This window comes from Watersipora subatra, chromosome 7 (genome assembly GCF_963576615.1).
Source record: "Watersipora subatra chromosome 7, tzWatSuba1.1, whole genome shotgun sequence".
NCBI lineage: Eukaryota > Metazoa > Bryozoa > Gymnolaemata > Cheilostomatida > Watersiporidae > Watersipora > Watersipora subatra.
The window spans coordinates 57,919,802-57,936,929 of record NC_088714.1 but is presented as its reverse complement, the minus strand read 5'-3'; the positions used below and the strand labels follow the sequence as shown (position 1 = coordinate 57,936,929).

Genomic DNA, 17,128 nt, shown 5'->3' with positions numbered 1-17,128 from the left:
GTAGGTAATCGATGGAAGAAGTGTAAGTTCAACCCTTACTCATGGTATTTATTTTTCATTGACCTAAGCAACTCCTCATGCTTGCAACTTTAGAGCACAGTTTGCAGAAGTTGTTTCTCCTATACTACCACTAGAAATTCCCCTGTCATACAGCCCACGACCAATGTGATATTGGAAAAAAGAAAGGGTACTGATGGTTGAGAAATGCAATTTTAGCAGTCAAATGGCACTGCAGTGCAATAGGATAACTGCAATGGTATGTACTGTAATGTACTGGGTGTGGGTGTTATTATGTACAACAAACAGCAATAATGAAAGGAAAAGATTATATGTTTATATCTTTCTCCCTGCAATAGGAGAAATGCAATATTAGAAGTAAAATGCACTGATATTATTAGAATATCCAATATTATTAATATAGTAAGACAGTAATAATAGAAAACCAATGCACAATTTTGTTTACATTTCAAAACGTCATAGCTAACAATATCAAGAAGTTGTGATATTTATATAGATTTAAAAAAAATCTATTTAAGAAAACTATTTAGAAAAAATAATAACAGTAACATATTGCCCAACATCGATCACTATATACTTCGATCTTGTAAATTCGAATGCTTATTCTTATAATTAAATCTTATAAAATTAAATAAATATTCTTATAATTAAATCTTATAAAATCGAATAATTATTCTTATAATTAAATATTGTAATAATGACATAAAAATCGTTAGAAAAAATATCATCGACATTTACTTTACTTTCACTGCTTTGGACATCAGTTAGAATACCAAAGTACTCACAAGTGTCCAAAATGTCTGTTACTTTGAAATCGGCAAAAATGAAGCGATTATGTTTCAGTATTTCTACGTTAATTACAGAAACCTTCGGCAATTCGACAATACTATAGACTGGTGAAATGTGCACGTTCTTTTTTCGTGAAATGCGCACGACTTAATGGTTCTATTCTCTGTCGCTCGGCGTTTCGTTCGCCAGTCCTAATTTTGATAAACATAGGGCTTGGTAAGTTTTAATAACGATTTAGGCCGAATTAATCTGTCTATTTATGTATAATCCGATCAGATGGGTAAGGTTTAGGATATTGTCTACACTTTTCAAAGACTTGGTAACATATTTAAATAGGTTTATATGTGTTTTGTATCGTTATTATACTTAAACGACTCCATTGAAAAATGGTTAAATTTGTTGATGAGAGTTTGGTACAAGGGTTTGCAACGTCCGTTTATGAATAATTTTTGTGAGTTGTGTGCACATGCATTTATCATTAAACTCCCAACCAATCGCTTTGCTCATGTTTGGTCGTGGGATTATCACATGTGACTTCTCAGATCAAACTAATTTTTTTGTTCAATAAAATTTGGAAATTCATCTTCTTTTGAACTAGGCAGCAGTGAGATTATATGCATCAATAAAAAACAACAACAACAACAACAGCGCCGATAGACAACAACAACAACAACAACAGCGCCGATAGACAACAACAACAACAACAACACTGATAAACAACAACAACAACAGCATGAAGATATTGTTTTCTGTATTTAGTCTCTTTTTGTCTGATAATTTTCTTCGAGTTAGTTACAAAATATTACGATGTTTTACTTTTACTACGCTTAATACGTGATAACTTGAGTTTGAAGGGATTTGAAGAAGACTTGCTCAATAACCGTTTCGTATACTCGTGTGAGTGAGAGATGCTAGCAGGGAGTATAATGTCTTCTACTTGACCCGCGTCTCTATAGTTGAATGTAATGACAGCGGAAGGGCAAGTGTCTAGCAAGCGTATGTATGCTCCGGACACCTGCAGAGAGCTGTCTGTGATATGCTCCTGCTCTGTCTCTACTTTGTGAATGATCAAGGCAAACTCGTTTCCTAAAAAACAAAATGACAATAACATTGCATCTTAACCTTTTTGGTGTTAATATCATATTTTTGCTCCTTCCAAATACGTGCAAACTTATGTAAATGTAAATTATGCACATATTTTTGATTTTATTTTCGAGTATACCCTATTAAGTTGGAAAACAGGAATGTACTTATTTCACTAGAAAAAGCTCATAACTTAAGCATTGCATTGACATATACTTTTGTTTGCATATAAAAGTATAAAGTAATAGACTTTACTAAAATATTCTGAAGCTGAGAATATTAGCGTTGGTTAATATTCTGTTATGTTGATCACTAGTTAGCATGTCCGTGTTTTGACAAATAAAATTGTTACCTATTTTAAATTTATTTAATGTAATCTAAAGAAACTGCATAGAAATACAATTCTGAAGAAATGGTCATGACACTTCTACTGATCTAATAAATAGATTCCAAAATGGTGAAATTTTACTTTCTTGTACATGTACAAAATTATGAAAATTTCACTTCGATATAATTTCTTTGTGTAAAACAATTGAAAAGTTGATTGACTTTTACAAATAATTTAAACTGTATTTAATCACTATAAGCTATTTATTTTTTAAACTAAATGATCTCAGGTTTCTAGCTATAGCTATAGCCTATAGCTATAGTCTATAGACTATAGCTATAGGCTATAGTCTATAGTCTATAGACTATAGCTATAGTCTATAGACTATAGCTATAGTCTATAGCTATAGTCTATAGCTAGGCAGACAAACTAAATGAAGCTATTTTCTATTACTAAATAATGATACAATAAATTTGTGCATTAAATAACACATGAAAACACTGCCTCATAATAGTTAACATAACATTCAGTTTACTTTACAAATGTGTACAACTGTTGTTCCAGTATTGCGTTTACCGGAGAGCTGGACGTGTTAACCTTTACTATCATTTCCAGGACTGTACTTTGGTTTTTCAGATAAAGTTGGCTGTCAGACAGGCTCACCTTCCTGTCGTCATATTATATACATTTATAACTATTTATCTATTTAATTCTATCTATTTATTTTTATTAATTTATCTTTATCTTTATTATTTACCATATAAATATAGATTATTAAAAACTTATTAATAAGAACTTAATCCTTACATAGCCGCTAAATCAAATTCAAGATGGCCGCTATGTTTTTTTCTTAAGAAGAGAGAAAAAACTCTCATGAACCTGAATATGATAAAACTTGGGAGCAGTAGGCAAATGAACGGCCAATAGATATTTTCAATTGTATTCTTGAACAGCTTACATTAGCCCAACAAGAGCAGAGCACATAACAGTTAATATTTTTAATATACTATCAGTATTATTAGTATATATTAGTAATTCATAATAAATGAATATGTTTATTGATGTAGTATGACATATTGAATTTAAATTCTTGGCACTCTCTTCATTCTATTTAAAATTAGAGTTCTATGAATTAGAAAGCTATACGATCTAATTGGTTCATATGGAAAATAAATGCATTAGTCTAGCCCAATTATCTTGCACTTTCTGCAGCTAACATGGTTATGCTAAAGTTAAAGGAGATTTTTTTTAGTTTTCTGAAAGTATTCACTTTTTTATAGCTCATTTTTAATTTTTCTATAAACTTGAGCAAAAACTTCTGCTTCTTATCGAATCAACTGTTTTTTGAAACTACTTCTTTGAAAAAGAAAACCTTCACTACAGGAAATATCCACAACATAGTACAATGCACTACCATTCACTCTGCCCAGCACATTTACTCTAACTGATGACTCACTTGACCTTTATCTAAACTCACCAATGATAGCCATGTTGTTGTGCTGGTCAAATAAAACTCTTTCGACTTTCATCTCTCGCATGCGCATCGGTCGACGACCGGTACGAACGTTGCGATGATGCTCATAAATTTGGAACTTGAGTTGCGATGGTTGGCCACCATCTCCCACTATGCTGACCTTTAGCAAAAGCTTTGTTATGCATTTTATGATGACATCATGCTCTACAAGAGATAAGCACATGTTTAACACTGCTTAGTAATTATTTTGACTTCTGTGGGTTACCTGAGTTTAGGATATCTATGCCTAGACATTCCTTTCCTTGTAAAAATGGGTTAAAAAGCAAATTTTACCTCACTGCAAAAATCTAAAAGATTCATTTAAAAGTAATCAGTTTTATGAAAACTTTTAACACTTTTGATATGAATTAAATAGTCCTGCTTTTGTCAACTGCTAAGATTAGTTACAAAGAGATGATAATTCCTATAAGAACTTATTTTTGACAATTCTAATCATAAGTATCGTGACACAAAAAACAGATTATATATAAAAAATTGAAAAATAACAAAGGTATGATGTTAAATAAAAATATTAATAATTTTTCAGATACGACTCACAGCATTAAAATACACTATCTGTATTAATAAATTTCACACTCTCATTGTGTCTGTCTGTTAGTTTAAGTAAATGCTATACATTTTCAATGTTTTTTATCAATTTGACACAAACCTCATGCACACAGGCTCCATGGCTTTAGCCAGGTCACTAAAAATATTTGGTGTCAAAACTTAATCTGGTTCCTGAGAACCAGCCATTTAAACATCTACCTGCTGCCTATCTGATTGAAAATAAAAGGAATCTCTGGCATCGCAGAGATTGTGGCTGGTTGTAGCAATACATATGCAGTTTGATCATGTATTTATTCTCCTTTAAAGTAGATGTATTATTCTTTTAAAACAGATCATATAAATGGAATCATTGTATTTAAAGTCTAGTACAAAAGGTTTATTACTCTTTTTTTAGCTACTGAGATTTTTCTCTTTGAATTCAAATTCTTAACTCACCCGGATAAAGTTCCTGCTTCAATTCAGAAATGGAGCTCTTTTTGTATTTCAAAATGAGTCGTAATGTTTTGTTGACATGGCAGTGGAGATTATTGGGCAGTTTTGGTGGACAGGGCATAGTCGCTTTGTCAGCCTTTATCATCAAGTACTCCTAAATTTAACAGATGTTACATAATTTTAAAATAAACAAATAAAACATTTTACATATGCATTCCTAATGTATTTTCCTATATATAGAAACAAATGTCATTTATTTTTTAGTTTTCATTTATCTATCATAGTATAATTTATCTTATTTGACTCAAAAATTTTCTATGAAACAAAAATTTAGTGCTAACATTGAAAGCAGAAAATTTACCTTTAAATTTAGCAAAAATCTTTCTCAATGCTTTCAGTACCTTTGTTACTACAAACGTAATTTCATTTTTAAATAAAATTTCATTGACAAAATTATGAGCTCAGCTAAACATACCATGACACGTATTTGTCAAATAGCTCATATATTGAGGTTTTCACTGTTATAGATAGTGGTATGATCAGTGCCCATAGACGTAACCATAAACTTAATGCCCATAGGCTTAACAATAACCTATTACAGGAATATTTAGCAAATTTGGTTTCAAAGGTTTGAAAATTTTATGAATTATTCATTTGAATGAATATAAAGTTCATTGTTTTCTATGTAGCACACATTATACAAGTACGTAAGTGTGCATTGGTCAAAAATACAGAAGTTGCTGGGCATAAATTATGTATAAAATTAACTTCTGTAGCACAAATTTTATGGAGGTTCCCCTCCCATCACCTCATTATGTAGTTCGTAATATTCTGATAACAAGTAATGAACAATACAGTTTGCTTTATGATTTATTCGAAGACTATTTTATGAATCATTCCTTCAAAATTAGAATGTCATTTTTCTATATATAAATATACAAAATTATAAATCTATTAATATATAGATATAGAAATATATACTATATATTTCTCAAAGTATGTGTGCATGTGGATCTGTGTCATTCCAGCTATAGCTATTATTAGAATAGCTGTAGCTGAACAATGCTGATGCAATGTCATGGAAGTACAGCCATTAGAAGTCTAGCGCTTATTAACTAGCTTAGTGGAATTTTCCATTTACAATATGCCAGGCTAATAGCAAGTGGCAGACAACTCTCATCACTTCTTATTGTTTATAAGTGATTTTTGGTACCCGGGCAGAGCCGGGAGGCACAGCTAATCTATATATATATATTTCTCAAAGTATGCGGATCTGTGGGTAATTACGGCTATAGCTATAGCTATAGATATAGCTATAGCTATAGCTATAGCTATAGCACAGGTTGATTATTTTATTGATGCGGCCACGCATTATGATGCCCCTGTTAAAATATTTTTTGTAAGGTTCAGTTACTATATCTGGAGTAAAGGCCAATTCTTCTCACACAGACAATTATATGGTCTCTGTTGGAAAAGCCTCTACATTATTTCTCCATTCGGTCAGAGAAATACAGTACGGTATCTCATTTTTACACTTGTACTAGTATAGAGAGGTACCAGTATCGTCGTATTCTAAGTTTTGATGGATAATTTCTGGTGGAACAGTAACTTTTTTTTATACACACCTCTTTCTATGCAAGAATTGTTATTATTAATTCTACAATACATATTCAGGATTTTTTTTTTATTTTCTCAGTTCGTGTTAATTGTGTATCATTACCGAATCATCTTTCATTGTAATCGTATCAAAACCCACTTAATTTAGCTATTACTCGCTAATTAGTTTACATTTACATCTAAAAAATTTATAGTCGTTTTATTTATTTAAATTTATTGGACCTGCACAAAACATTTTTCTCGTGGTATAAAGTTTGAAAGTTACAGTTGCTGACAGCATTTAAAAACCTTTACAGTTGTTTTTATTTTTTCTCCTGATTTATTTCAACTACACAAAACACTTTCTCATAATACGCAGTTTGAAATTTAGAACGGCAAACGTTGTTATATGTTAAATACAAATCAATTTTCTGTTCAAAGACTTTTTTATTACCCAGTCAACTCCGGGTAGCACAGCTAGTACATAAATATAAGCCAAGTCAGTTCTGCATTGCCTGAGGAAGAGATCATTGAATAAAGAGAAGTGATGCATAGTTAAATATAATCTGCATTTTTAATAAAGGACCATTAATATTAAGTAATTAATTTGATATAATTATACTAATGGTAACAATAGTTATAGACAATTACATAACTTTAAATAAAATAAATCATTTTTGGAGACATAAAACTAATAATGAGTTAGCTGCTTTTACAGAATCATAATAATTATATATATTTGAGTAAAATATATCCTTTTGGTGAGATCAAATCATTTTTTTATCACTCAAGCGATGTCATACAGTTAGTCTACATTCTTAAGATAATATTATATAATATATATATATATATATATATAATTTTATATATATATAATAATTTTATATTATTATAATAATATAAAATTATTATATATTCTATTTTATATAATATATAATAATTTTATATTGTATAATATATATATATATATACAATATAAAATTATTCCAAATCGAGTGAGAAATATTATTACAACTAATTACTGTTATAACTATCTTTCGATATTATTTTAGCTGGAGGCCAACTGCATAAACCCTGTAATTACAGAAGTGATTTTAACACGCTAGAATGACGAAATCTAAGCTCGCGTTCAATTGCATCTTTATTGGATAGCGCTAGATCTAGGTCAATTACAAGAGAGCATGTACTTATACTAATGTTGGTTCCAGTGAAGGATACAGCTCACATTATCATTGGTTAAATGGGAGAGACCGATCAGACATAACTAACTACACACATAACATATCTGTAAGGTTCTGCTTGTCTCTGTTAAATTTCTAATTTGATAGTGCACTTCACAATCTAGACACCCTATAGACCTATTGATTCACTGCTCCTGCCAAGAATGAATGCCAGTAGATCTGTTGATTTTTGGTGGTCTGTGGGTCTTGTGTGGTCTGTCTGACTTGCCATAGCGTTATACATTTGACTAGGTGTGCTTGAAGTCATTGTTCTGTTAGCCTTTGAGCCAACAACATACAGTTTTTCAGCTCTGTTTTTCAAAGCTGATACTGTATTTTGTTTGTATTAAGTTTCATCATTTTGTCAATGTCATATACATATATAAAGAAGAAATAACCAGAAGGGGAATCACATACTATTTAGCAATCTCCTGCATGTGTTATTAAGGTAAATATTATATCTTTCATTTGATGCGTTTTATTTGATATGTTACCAATGGTGTCGCAGATGACCAACTGTATAACTAACATACTTTCAATAACCTTTTATTGACTATAAAATTATTGTTTTGTTGTAGTTTCACGGTGTTGACAGAATAAATAACAAATTTGAATAGAATATACACTATTCCTCATCACCCGTTTGTGACAACATAACTACGAACCAGGGGATTCGCTGCAATATCATATTAACTGTTTTAATGAATTTATTATAACACTATATAAATATATATACGTTTATTCCATATTACGTTTCAATATGAAAAGTAAGAAGAAATACCTAATGAAACTTTAAAGTGTAAGATTAAATGCTAATTTAAATTCTACAAATGATTTATCACTATTAATATTTTATTTATGTCAGTTAGCTGAGTATACTACTATTGCAACGGTTTGTATTTTAATGTATAGTATTGCAGTTTCATTTCAAATGGAAATTTCGTATGAAAAAATCCGAGAAGTAATTTATGCTTGACAAAATGTTTAGATTATGTACCCAGTGTTATGCTGTGAGTTTTATTAAAAAGTTTTGTGAGCCAAATTACAAAGAAAGTGTCTTTTCGAAAACTTAGCAGAAGTTATTAAAATAATATACTTTATTAATACTAGATCAATAGTAGTTGTAAGACCTTATTGCAGTAAGCTTACAGCCGTATTAATTATGGTGTAATTTTTGGATTAGCTTTTACTTTTCTGTGTATAAAGTTCAACAAGCACAAAGTGATTTCAGAACCTTATAGTTTTAAATTTGTTTAAGAATCGAGGCTTTAAATAAAAGCACCTTTGCTTAGTAACTTGAACACAAAATAATTATTTATTTGGAATGAAAATAAAGCTTTACGATTTCTTTGTTGCGGGTACTCTCTCGCTTTAGTGCAGACTTGCTGATCCAGAACGGGTACTTGTCCACTTGTCCTTTGATGTCAAGCCTCAAGTGCCCAGCACTTGGGTTACTCTTTGTCAGCAGCTTTTTCACTTGCGACTGGAACTCTTGTCTCGCTGACTTGGCATCGAAAGTGCTTGCTGACTAATATCGGAGAAAAATAAATTATTTATTATTTGCTGTATTCAGTTCAAACTTTGGAAAGACTGCAAAGTATAGATTTCTGTTGCAAATAGAGAGTGAGATTGGAGTTCAAATCATATGCATGATATTTCTTTTTGAAGGCATAGGTAGTTATTTGCATTTTCTAACTTTGGTAAGATATCCTAATTATCGTACACGTGGAGCATTTAAACAACAGCAACTCATGAAAGACATGAAGAAGAAACTAATCAAGGATGTATCAGCTAACGTAACGCTCAAAGAAAATAACGAATATTAGTGATAAAACATCACAAACTTTTTTAACATCTACAAAAGGGAACAGCATCTGGTTGAAGTAGGACTTTTAACAACGATAAAAGGTTGTAGTCATAGATATATAAACCTAAATTGGCCCATAATAGCTATTCCTATCGGTTGCCTTGTCAGACTTGAATAGCATGACGTAACGTCATTGTATTGTACCTCACGCTTGACTGCACTGCTGGTAACAATGAAGCTTATAAGGAGAATTTGACAAAATCACATTTATTTTCACATAAAAACCTTCTTGGATACATAATCTAGTAAACTAATGCAATTATGTGATAATATCTGATAACCACCTTAGATTCAAACTATAAAAGGTATGAATTGTTGCACACAAATCATGAGCCATCAGGGCTTTATTTGCCACCCTCTCCTATCCCTATTCTCCCTTTTCCCCTTCTCCAAAGAAGAAGTGAGAAGGGGAAAAGAGAGAAGGGGGAAAGGAGAGGGGGGCAAATAGCCCACCCACTCAAAGAGCCAGACCCTGGCTAGGTAAATAGACTAAAATATTGCTGAACTAAACATGACTAAATATGGTGAGTATGCAAGTATGTCTTAAGTCAAAAATGAGACAGAATGATTATTTTACAGCTGGCTAGGTCACCAAAGCTGAAATGTAATGATTGCGTCACTAGCATCGAAGATGTTACCAACTATGATGTAAACCAAGCAACAAATTCCTTAATCACAGTTAAGAATTGTGGTGGCTTGACTTTGTCTTCGCCTGTGGTGATTGAGGTTTGCAACAACAGTGAGAAAGCGACGAGAGTGTTGCTTAGTAGTGCTGGATTGGTGAAAAACTTTCCCAGGCTAGCACTAAGTGCTACCATGGAGAAGTTGCTGAGGTTCAATATCATGCTATTGTTTAAAGGTTGACTTGCAATAAAATTCACATTACAGTTATTTGGTATCAAAAGATTCACCATGTCTTACTCTGTTGTGTTGTAGGTGCCAAATATGTGGAAATGTGATTACAAGCTCTTAAAAGTTAAAAAACGAACAGTTAATCGCAGCCACACGAGACCGCCGTAGTTTGGATTCGCTTTCCCAAACGGCTCAAATAGGACGTAGTTGTTACAGGATGGTTTCTGTTTACACTTTCATGCAACCTCATTCGTCAAAATATTTTCACAAATATACTTCACACATTCAATAAAACCATGTCTATTGTTCTTACGCGTCTGTTTTATCATCATTGTAATGCTGTCACTTTTAGCACTGATATCTTATAACTTACCGTACAAATTGTTAAACTTTTTAACCTTAGCTCGAAGGAGTACATATCATTGTCTGATAATCATGACGAGCCTGTTGGTCACCTGTGATAATCGAAAAATGCTGCAAAAATTATTTTCGAAATATTGGGTCACGCGATCAGATGACGTCTTGACAATTGAATAATGCCGAAACAAAACTGTAAAGTAGCGAGCATCTATATTTGATACGGGGTATTTGGTGAAACCCGAAGTGTTTGTCATAAACTAGTGCTACGATAAGTTTTATATTTAGCTTTTTATTGGCTTTTCAATTCACGTGAGAACATCACGTGACAAGACGATAACCAAACTGTAATGTCTACGTCATCGAAATAAAGAGATTCCAATCTATGGCGGCTTTTCGTTTTTGAGCTTTTAAATGCTTGTAATCATCTTTCCACATATTTGGTACCTACAACACAACAGAGTAAAACATGGTGAATATTTTGATACCAAATAACTGAAATGTGGATTTTGTTGCAAGTCAGCCTTTAAGCTACAAAGAACGGTACACCTCAATACTATTGAGGCATTTACAACGAGGGCATCCTGAGGAATTTAAAAGCGTGTCTAAGAACCTTCAATCCAGCAAATTTATTTTATTTTTAGTTTCTTTCACTAATACCAGAAGTTTTAGGGAAGTGATAGATTTTTGTTTTCCACTATGCTGGGTTATCTATTTCTATATTTGTAAAGTATTTCTTAACTAATCTCTTGTTGAATATAATAGAAGTTGAAAATAAAATCTGTAATAAAAACACTAGCCAAATCATGCCACTAATCTATCACCCATTGAATTGCATTGATCCACCAATATCTAGCCATAAATTGTAGATTGCATCTATAAACCAAGCTACAAAATATAATGATTGGTGTGATATGGGTTCCTTCTATCTCAGTTTGATGTAACAACATTAGGCTGTAATAGAACTATTTCTTAACCTTAAATGAATAAAAAGTCGTGCTGACCCGGTCCGACCCGATCTTGGCCCTCATTGCTGACCCCGAGTCTGGTCCGACCCTGCATTCCTTGGTCTCGTTCCAGCTCTAGCTAAGAAAGCCGTTGGTTCCATTTCCCTGATCAGATCAAAACTTCACAGGCTCATCATATTTCGTCATGTTTAGTTCAACATGATATTAGTCTATTCACCTAGCCAGGGTCTGGATCTTTGAGTGGGTGGGCTATTTGCCCCCCTCTCTTTTCTCCCTTCTCTCTTTTCCCCTTCTCACTTCTTCTTTGGAGAAGGGGAAAAGAGAGAATGGGGATAGGAGAGGGTGGCAAATAAAGCCCTGATGGCTCATGACTTGTTCACAACAATTCATAACTTTTATAGTTTTAATCTAAGGTGGTTATCAGATATTATTACATAAGTGCTTTAGTTTACTGGATTATGTATCCAAGAAGGTTTTTATGTGAAAATAAATGTGATTTTGTCAAATTCTCCTCATAAGCTTCATTGTTACCAGCAGTGCAGTCAAGCGTGAGGTACAATACAATGGCGTTACGTCATGCTATTTAAGTCTGACAGGCTTTTTCCCTATTGGCCAATCTAGGTATATATATCTATGGTTGTAGTAGAAATAAAGTAGTCCAACTCAAATTTTCCAGAAATGTTTACAAATCATAAGATGTAGAAGCAACTGAAGACCACAGGTAAATCATTAATACAGACAGTGTAGCATTATCTATGGGCTTTTTAAACAACATTTCACCAAGTAGAGATTGGTTGATTCATGAATATTTAAAAGAAAGATTGATACGATTTGACAAACAAGATCAAACGCGATCTTTGTCTGTCTGACATGAGTGCAGTACGTTTACTAAGTTACTAAATCAAGCAGCTAGATAAGTCCATGTAATTCATAGATGCATGAATATTACATAGGAAGTTTTGTTGGCAAATAGAGGGTAAAATTGGAGTTCAAATCCTATGCATGGTATTTATTTTTCAAAAGCGTAAGCAGCTCTTCCTGCTTGCTACATATAATAAGCATGTTGTTTACAGTGGTTCGTGATTTGATCTTAACGTTATGTGAGCAGCCAATGCCAATGGTTATCTCTCATATGTCATTATCACAGCTACAGCCAACTACTGGTTGTTATAGCAGTCACACTTTAGCACTTTTTATGTTTTGCTCTGACATATAGTAGCATCTCAAACATCCTAAGATGATCTCTACTTAAAGCACATCAATTACATAAGTACTTTTGTCATATATTTCAGTACTTCAGAGTCTTGGCTTTCGAATGAGCCTATATTCAATACACAAAGAATAATAGAACTATGAAAAACAGGGTGTCAAAAGTATGTCCTGCAATAAAAAACCACTTGGTTGTGGTTTCCACAATGTGTTGTCATAATTATCACTTAGCCTTAGGTCGCCGATGCCTTTCGCTGCCATCGAGGCTGCGCTTTTCTGTGACAATCGGTGCTTTTAAACCCAAAGAGCTCTAATAGTAAATTAACATTCTAAATAATCAACAATGCTCGGAGATTGTGCTAACGCCCGACCAATACAAACACATGTCCTGGGTTAATAGATTTCGGGTGATTGTTAGAGTTTGCTTTTTTCATCCTTTCATTCATTTTAAACATTTTATAGTAATTATTATCACATCGTTTTATATGATGGCATTGTTTGTCCCATACAGAAATGATTAATAACTTGATTAATAAATAACTTGATTAAAAAAAATTAAAATATTTATATTATATTCGAATAAATTACAGTGTATGGAAAATAGAAAACAGGTGTATTGGACAGTTAAATTAATCACTTTGTGTATGATACTAGGTTATAGGCAGATTAAGTTATTTACTGTAGGCTTGTCTACTTTGAACAATCACAGAGTGCAGTGAGTCAACCCCAACGGTTGATTTAATTCAATTGACTTCTACAACAAAATTAAACAAAAAAAGAAATGACTACTAACAACGTATCTGGTTGTTAACTACCCATTGTGGTAAAGGTAATGAAATAACATCGATTAAATTGTGACCTGCAGTGGCGTGGCTCTAGGACTATATGCAGATTGCACTCTTGCGAGATCATGCAATTCGCACAATGCTTGAAATTAATTAGCCTCAGTTGTGCCCCTCAACACCACAATAAAAAGAGATGGCTGGTGCAAAATATGATCGGGAAAATATAGTATGGTGCTTGGAATCTGAGTTATTTATCGTAAAAATAATCTGTACATGGAGAGCTAATGACACTGACTCCTTTGTCATCTTCATTGGTTCTCTGGAGTTGTCCTACCTTCACCTGCCACTAGCGTCATTATCGTAATTGATAAATATAAGCGGTAAGCGATAAAAATAAGCAGTAAGAGCACATAACAACAAATATGAAAATTGTGACGTCACAATTTCCGCGCCCACACCATTGAACATTTCTGCGGTAGAGCTCCGGGAAAATCCTATAAACGCCAACCAATGTCTGTCTCACCATTTTAAACAATGGCTTATTTGAAGGCCAAGATATTGAAGAACCTGAATAAGCTGAAACAGTACTTATGTAATTGGTATGCTTTAATTCGTTTTACAATTAGTTATATTATCCAGATTTGTATTCTCTTATTAAATCCAAGGAAGACAACTCTCATTTTCAACAACTTGTTTTTTTTTCAGGAAGATGGATATGACAGGCGAGAACCTTTTTTTAGCATTCAAGAAATTAAATTAACCTATTTGTACAACTAGTTTGAATTCTGGTAAGACTTTTCAACAACTTTTCGTTAAGGTAGCGACAAAATACATTCTGGTTTCTGCAATATATTTATGTAGCATTACGCAAATATTATCATACATGAATGCAAAAGCAGTGGTTACAACAAGGAATATTTTATAATAACGCTGAGATGTACATGTACATGTACATATCCTATTATTTTATTAAAAAAACACAAATAGAAATACTTTAATGTGAACGATTTAGTTACTTTAGTACTGGTAGATTAGCTGGAACAAATATAAGACAATAGTGTGGTAGAATCCGCCTTGTTTAGAGTTTTTGCTTCTGACAGAGCTTTGAAATTTTCTTGGAAATATCTAGTTGGGGACCATAACTCGGTCATTGAAATCAGATATTAGCTAAAAGGCCTCAACCTCAATCAGCTAACCACTGCTTGTTTGTTTACTATTCATGTAGTCTGATATTCCTTTAATTATCTCTCTATGTTGGTTTTTAGCTTTAGTCGAGCACCTCTCAAAGCTGGACTGGGTCGTCGACAAGTTCTAAACGTATGACCGCAAATTTTAAACTTTTCTGTTGCATTAAAATTTGCAAACTATTCACTAAGTTTTTGGTTCAAACTACAAATTACTTACACTTCATTTGGTCTCATGCATCATCAAAACCTTTAATGACAACTGCTCAAACTTATTACTTTCTGTGTATCTACATCAACGCACTTAAATAGCAAAACAACTTAAACAATAAAATAACATAATTTTTTCTTTTTTGATCATAAGTTTTACAAATTGTTAATACAGTATCTTCTGCTGACAAATTGTACAGCTGGCTGAGTATGGAAATAAGCTTTAGTGAGCAATAATTTCTTCTTATCGCAATTAGCAATTTCCCTAAGGTCTAGCATTTAGAAATCTTGTTAGTTGATTGTATTCTCACATCATAATGTATTGAAACAGAGTCACCCCTTAGATGCTAGCTATGTATTGTATATTCTTTACCTTGTTGGCATTTTCAGTGTCACGGCTTGGTGCAGAGCTGCGATGACTAATACGTGAACCCATTGCGGCCTCAGCTGTCTTTAAATATTTTAAAATCACAAGATAGTTTTCATACTGCACCAAGCATACTTTCCTGAAACCAGCACTGGGTCGACCTAAATATAATTGCTTTTAGTTGGTGTTCCAATCGCACAGTAAAATTTTAGAAATTTCATTTATTTAACAATGCTGATTACTTTTATTACAAATTAAGTTCTTCATAAACTCAATTTGTTTACCGCAAAATTTTGTTTATGTTAGCAGTTTTTCATTTTATACCAAATATTTTATGTATTTAAACTTTTCATGAACTACTTAGAGTATGTTTGCCACCATCAGATTGTTGAAGGAAAGCATAAGGACAGGCTTGACCTTTAAATAAATTCAACTGATTGACTGACTGGGGATTTAATTTTGCAAAAATTTCTTGTTAAAATTTGTAGTGCAAAAAGTAAAAAAGAGGAAATTGGAAGTTTTTTTAAAAAGTTTTGAAAGATTTATTAAGTGATGTGAGTTTATAACACCTGACTACCTGTCAACATTGTAGCGTATCAGTTATCAACATGTATAGAAGTTCCTGTTGGTAATTTTAGCACAGGATAAAATACGTTTACATTTTTGATGAAATACTATTGAAGTTATATATAAAAATAAACAAATATCTTCATTTATAAATTAGATAGTAAATAAATGTTGATTTTCTGTGCAAAAACTACTAATTACTAAAATTACTAAAAGATTATTTTTAAATTCTTTTCTGGGTCTTCAAAATGCCAATTTAAAACTTGCGGAAACCAATAACCTAGCTTATAGCAGCCCTGATGAAGGATAACATTATCATATGTTCCTTACTTTGTCAACTCTCAAACAGCTTACAATGTGATAAGAATTTTATCAAAAAATGAAACAATCTATAAACTCAGTCTGTTACAACACTTCAAGCCTAGTGTTGCAAAATTACTAAAATTGGTTGTTTAAAACCCTGTTGCTAAATTTGCTCAAACTCATGTTGCTCATTTGCCAAACTAAAACATTACAGAAATTGAATGTACCCTGAAGCTTTTAAGCATAATACTTAAAGGTTGCTAAGTAATCTTGGTTTGTGGTGCAGATAACTATCATCTAGGTAAATTAACTAAAATTAAAGGATTGCTTTTCAAATAAATTTTTATTTGTTATATATAAATGTTACTTCTAGTTAGTTAATAAATAATAATACTAAAATAATTTTTATTGGTTAACTTTACAGAAGAAACTACGATGAAGGTGAGTTTTTTTTTCTATAATTCAAACAAACTTGATGGATATAATTGAACCGTTTAGAGTTATCTTCTCATGAGTGTTCACGCCTTTAAGTTGTGCTTCAAGTAAAGTCTTATGGCCAAAATTTTTTGTTTACCTTTGGTGTAGGACTCCAAAATCACTGAAAGTATGTTATTAGCTATGACAAAATGAGAGGACAACTCTTGCAGTTATTGCTAGCCAGCTCCATGACTGTTTAAATGCCGATTATAGGTGACGTTTTTAATACTCCAAGCTTATGAAAGAGCTTGATCCACTATTCCATATAGTTCACAGCAATAGATCTATTTATTTGAACCACTTTTACATAAGATGGGTGTAGCCGTGGCTCAGTGGTTAGTGCGCAGGCATATGATCAGTAGGTCAGCGGTTCGAACCGCAGAGTGACCAATGGTGTTGTTATCAAGTCCATCCAGTCGCAATCGCTCCTGTG

At 32.4% G+C, this 17,128-nt stretch overlaps 1 protein-coding gene across 1 annotated transcript; it reads right to left on the bottom strand.

Moving 5' to 3' along the window:
- Nucleotides 1-1,533: 1,533 nt before the first annotated feature.
- Nucleotides 1,534-15,465, bottom strand: LOC137401108 (uncharacterized). The gene is made up of 5 exons (XM_068087471.1): nucleotides 15,355-15,465; nucleotides 8,892-9,077; nucleotides 4,737-4,887; nucleotides 3,696-3,896; nucleotides 1,534-1,893 (listed from the first exon to the last, which is right to left on the bottom strand). The coding sequence occupies exons 1-5, from the start codon at nucleotides 15,415-15,417 to the stop codon at nucleotides 1,610-1,612; spliced, it is 885 nt and encodes a 294-aa protein (XP_067943572.1). The 5' UTR covers nucleotides 15,418-15,465; the 3' UTR covers nucleotides 1,534-1,609.
- Nucleotides 15,466-17,128: the final 1,663 nt, after the last annotated feature.

What these genes read in the sequence shown, in the direction of transcription:
- LOC137401108 (XM_068087471.1), bottom strand. Translation starts at nt 15,417, where the DNA reads ATGGGTTCACGTATTAGTCATCGCAGCTCTGCACCAAGCCGTGACACT. An exon ending in ACACTGAAAATGCCAACAAG is followed by an intron (nt 9,078 to 15,354) that starts GTAAAGAATATA and finishes CTCCGATATTAG; the next exon opens with TCAGCAAGCACTTTCGATGC. An exon ending in GTACCCGCAACAAAGAAATC is followed by an intron (nt 4,888 to 8,891) that starts GTAAAGCTTTAT and finishes TGTTAAATTTAG; the next exon opens with GAGTACTTGATGATAAAGGC.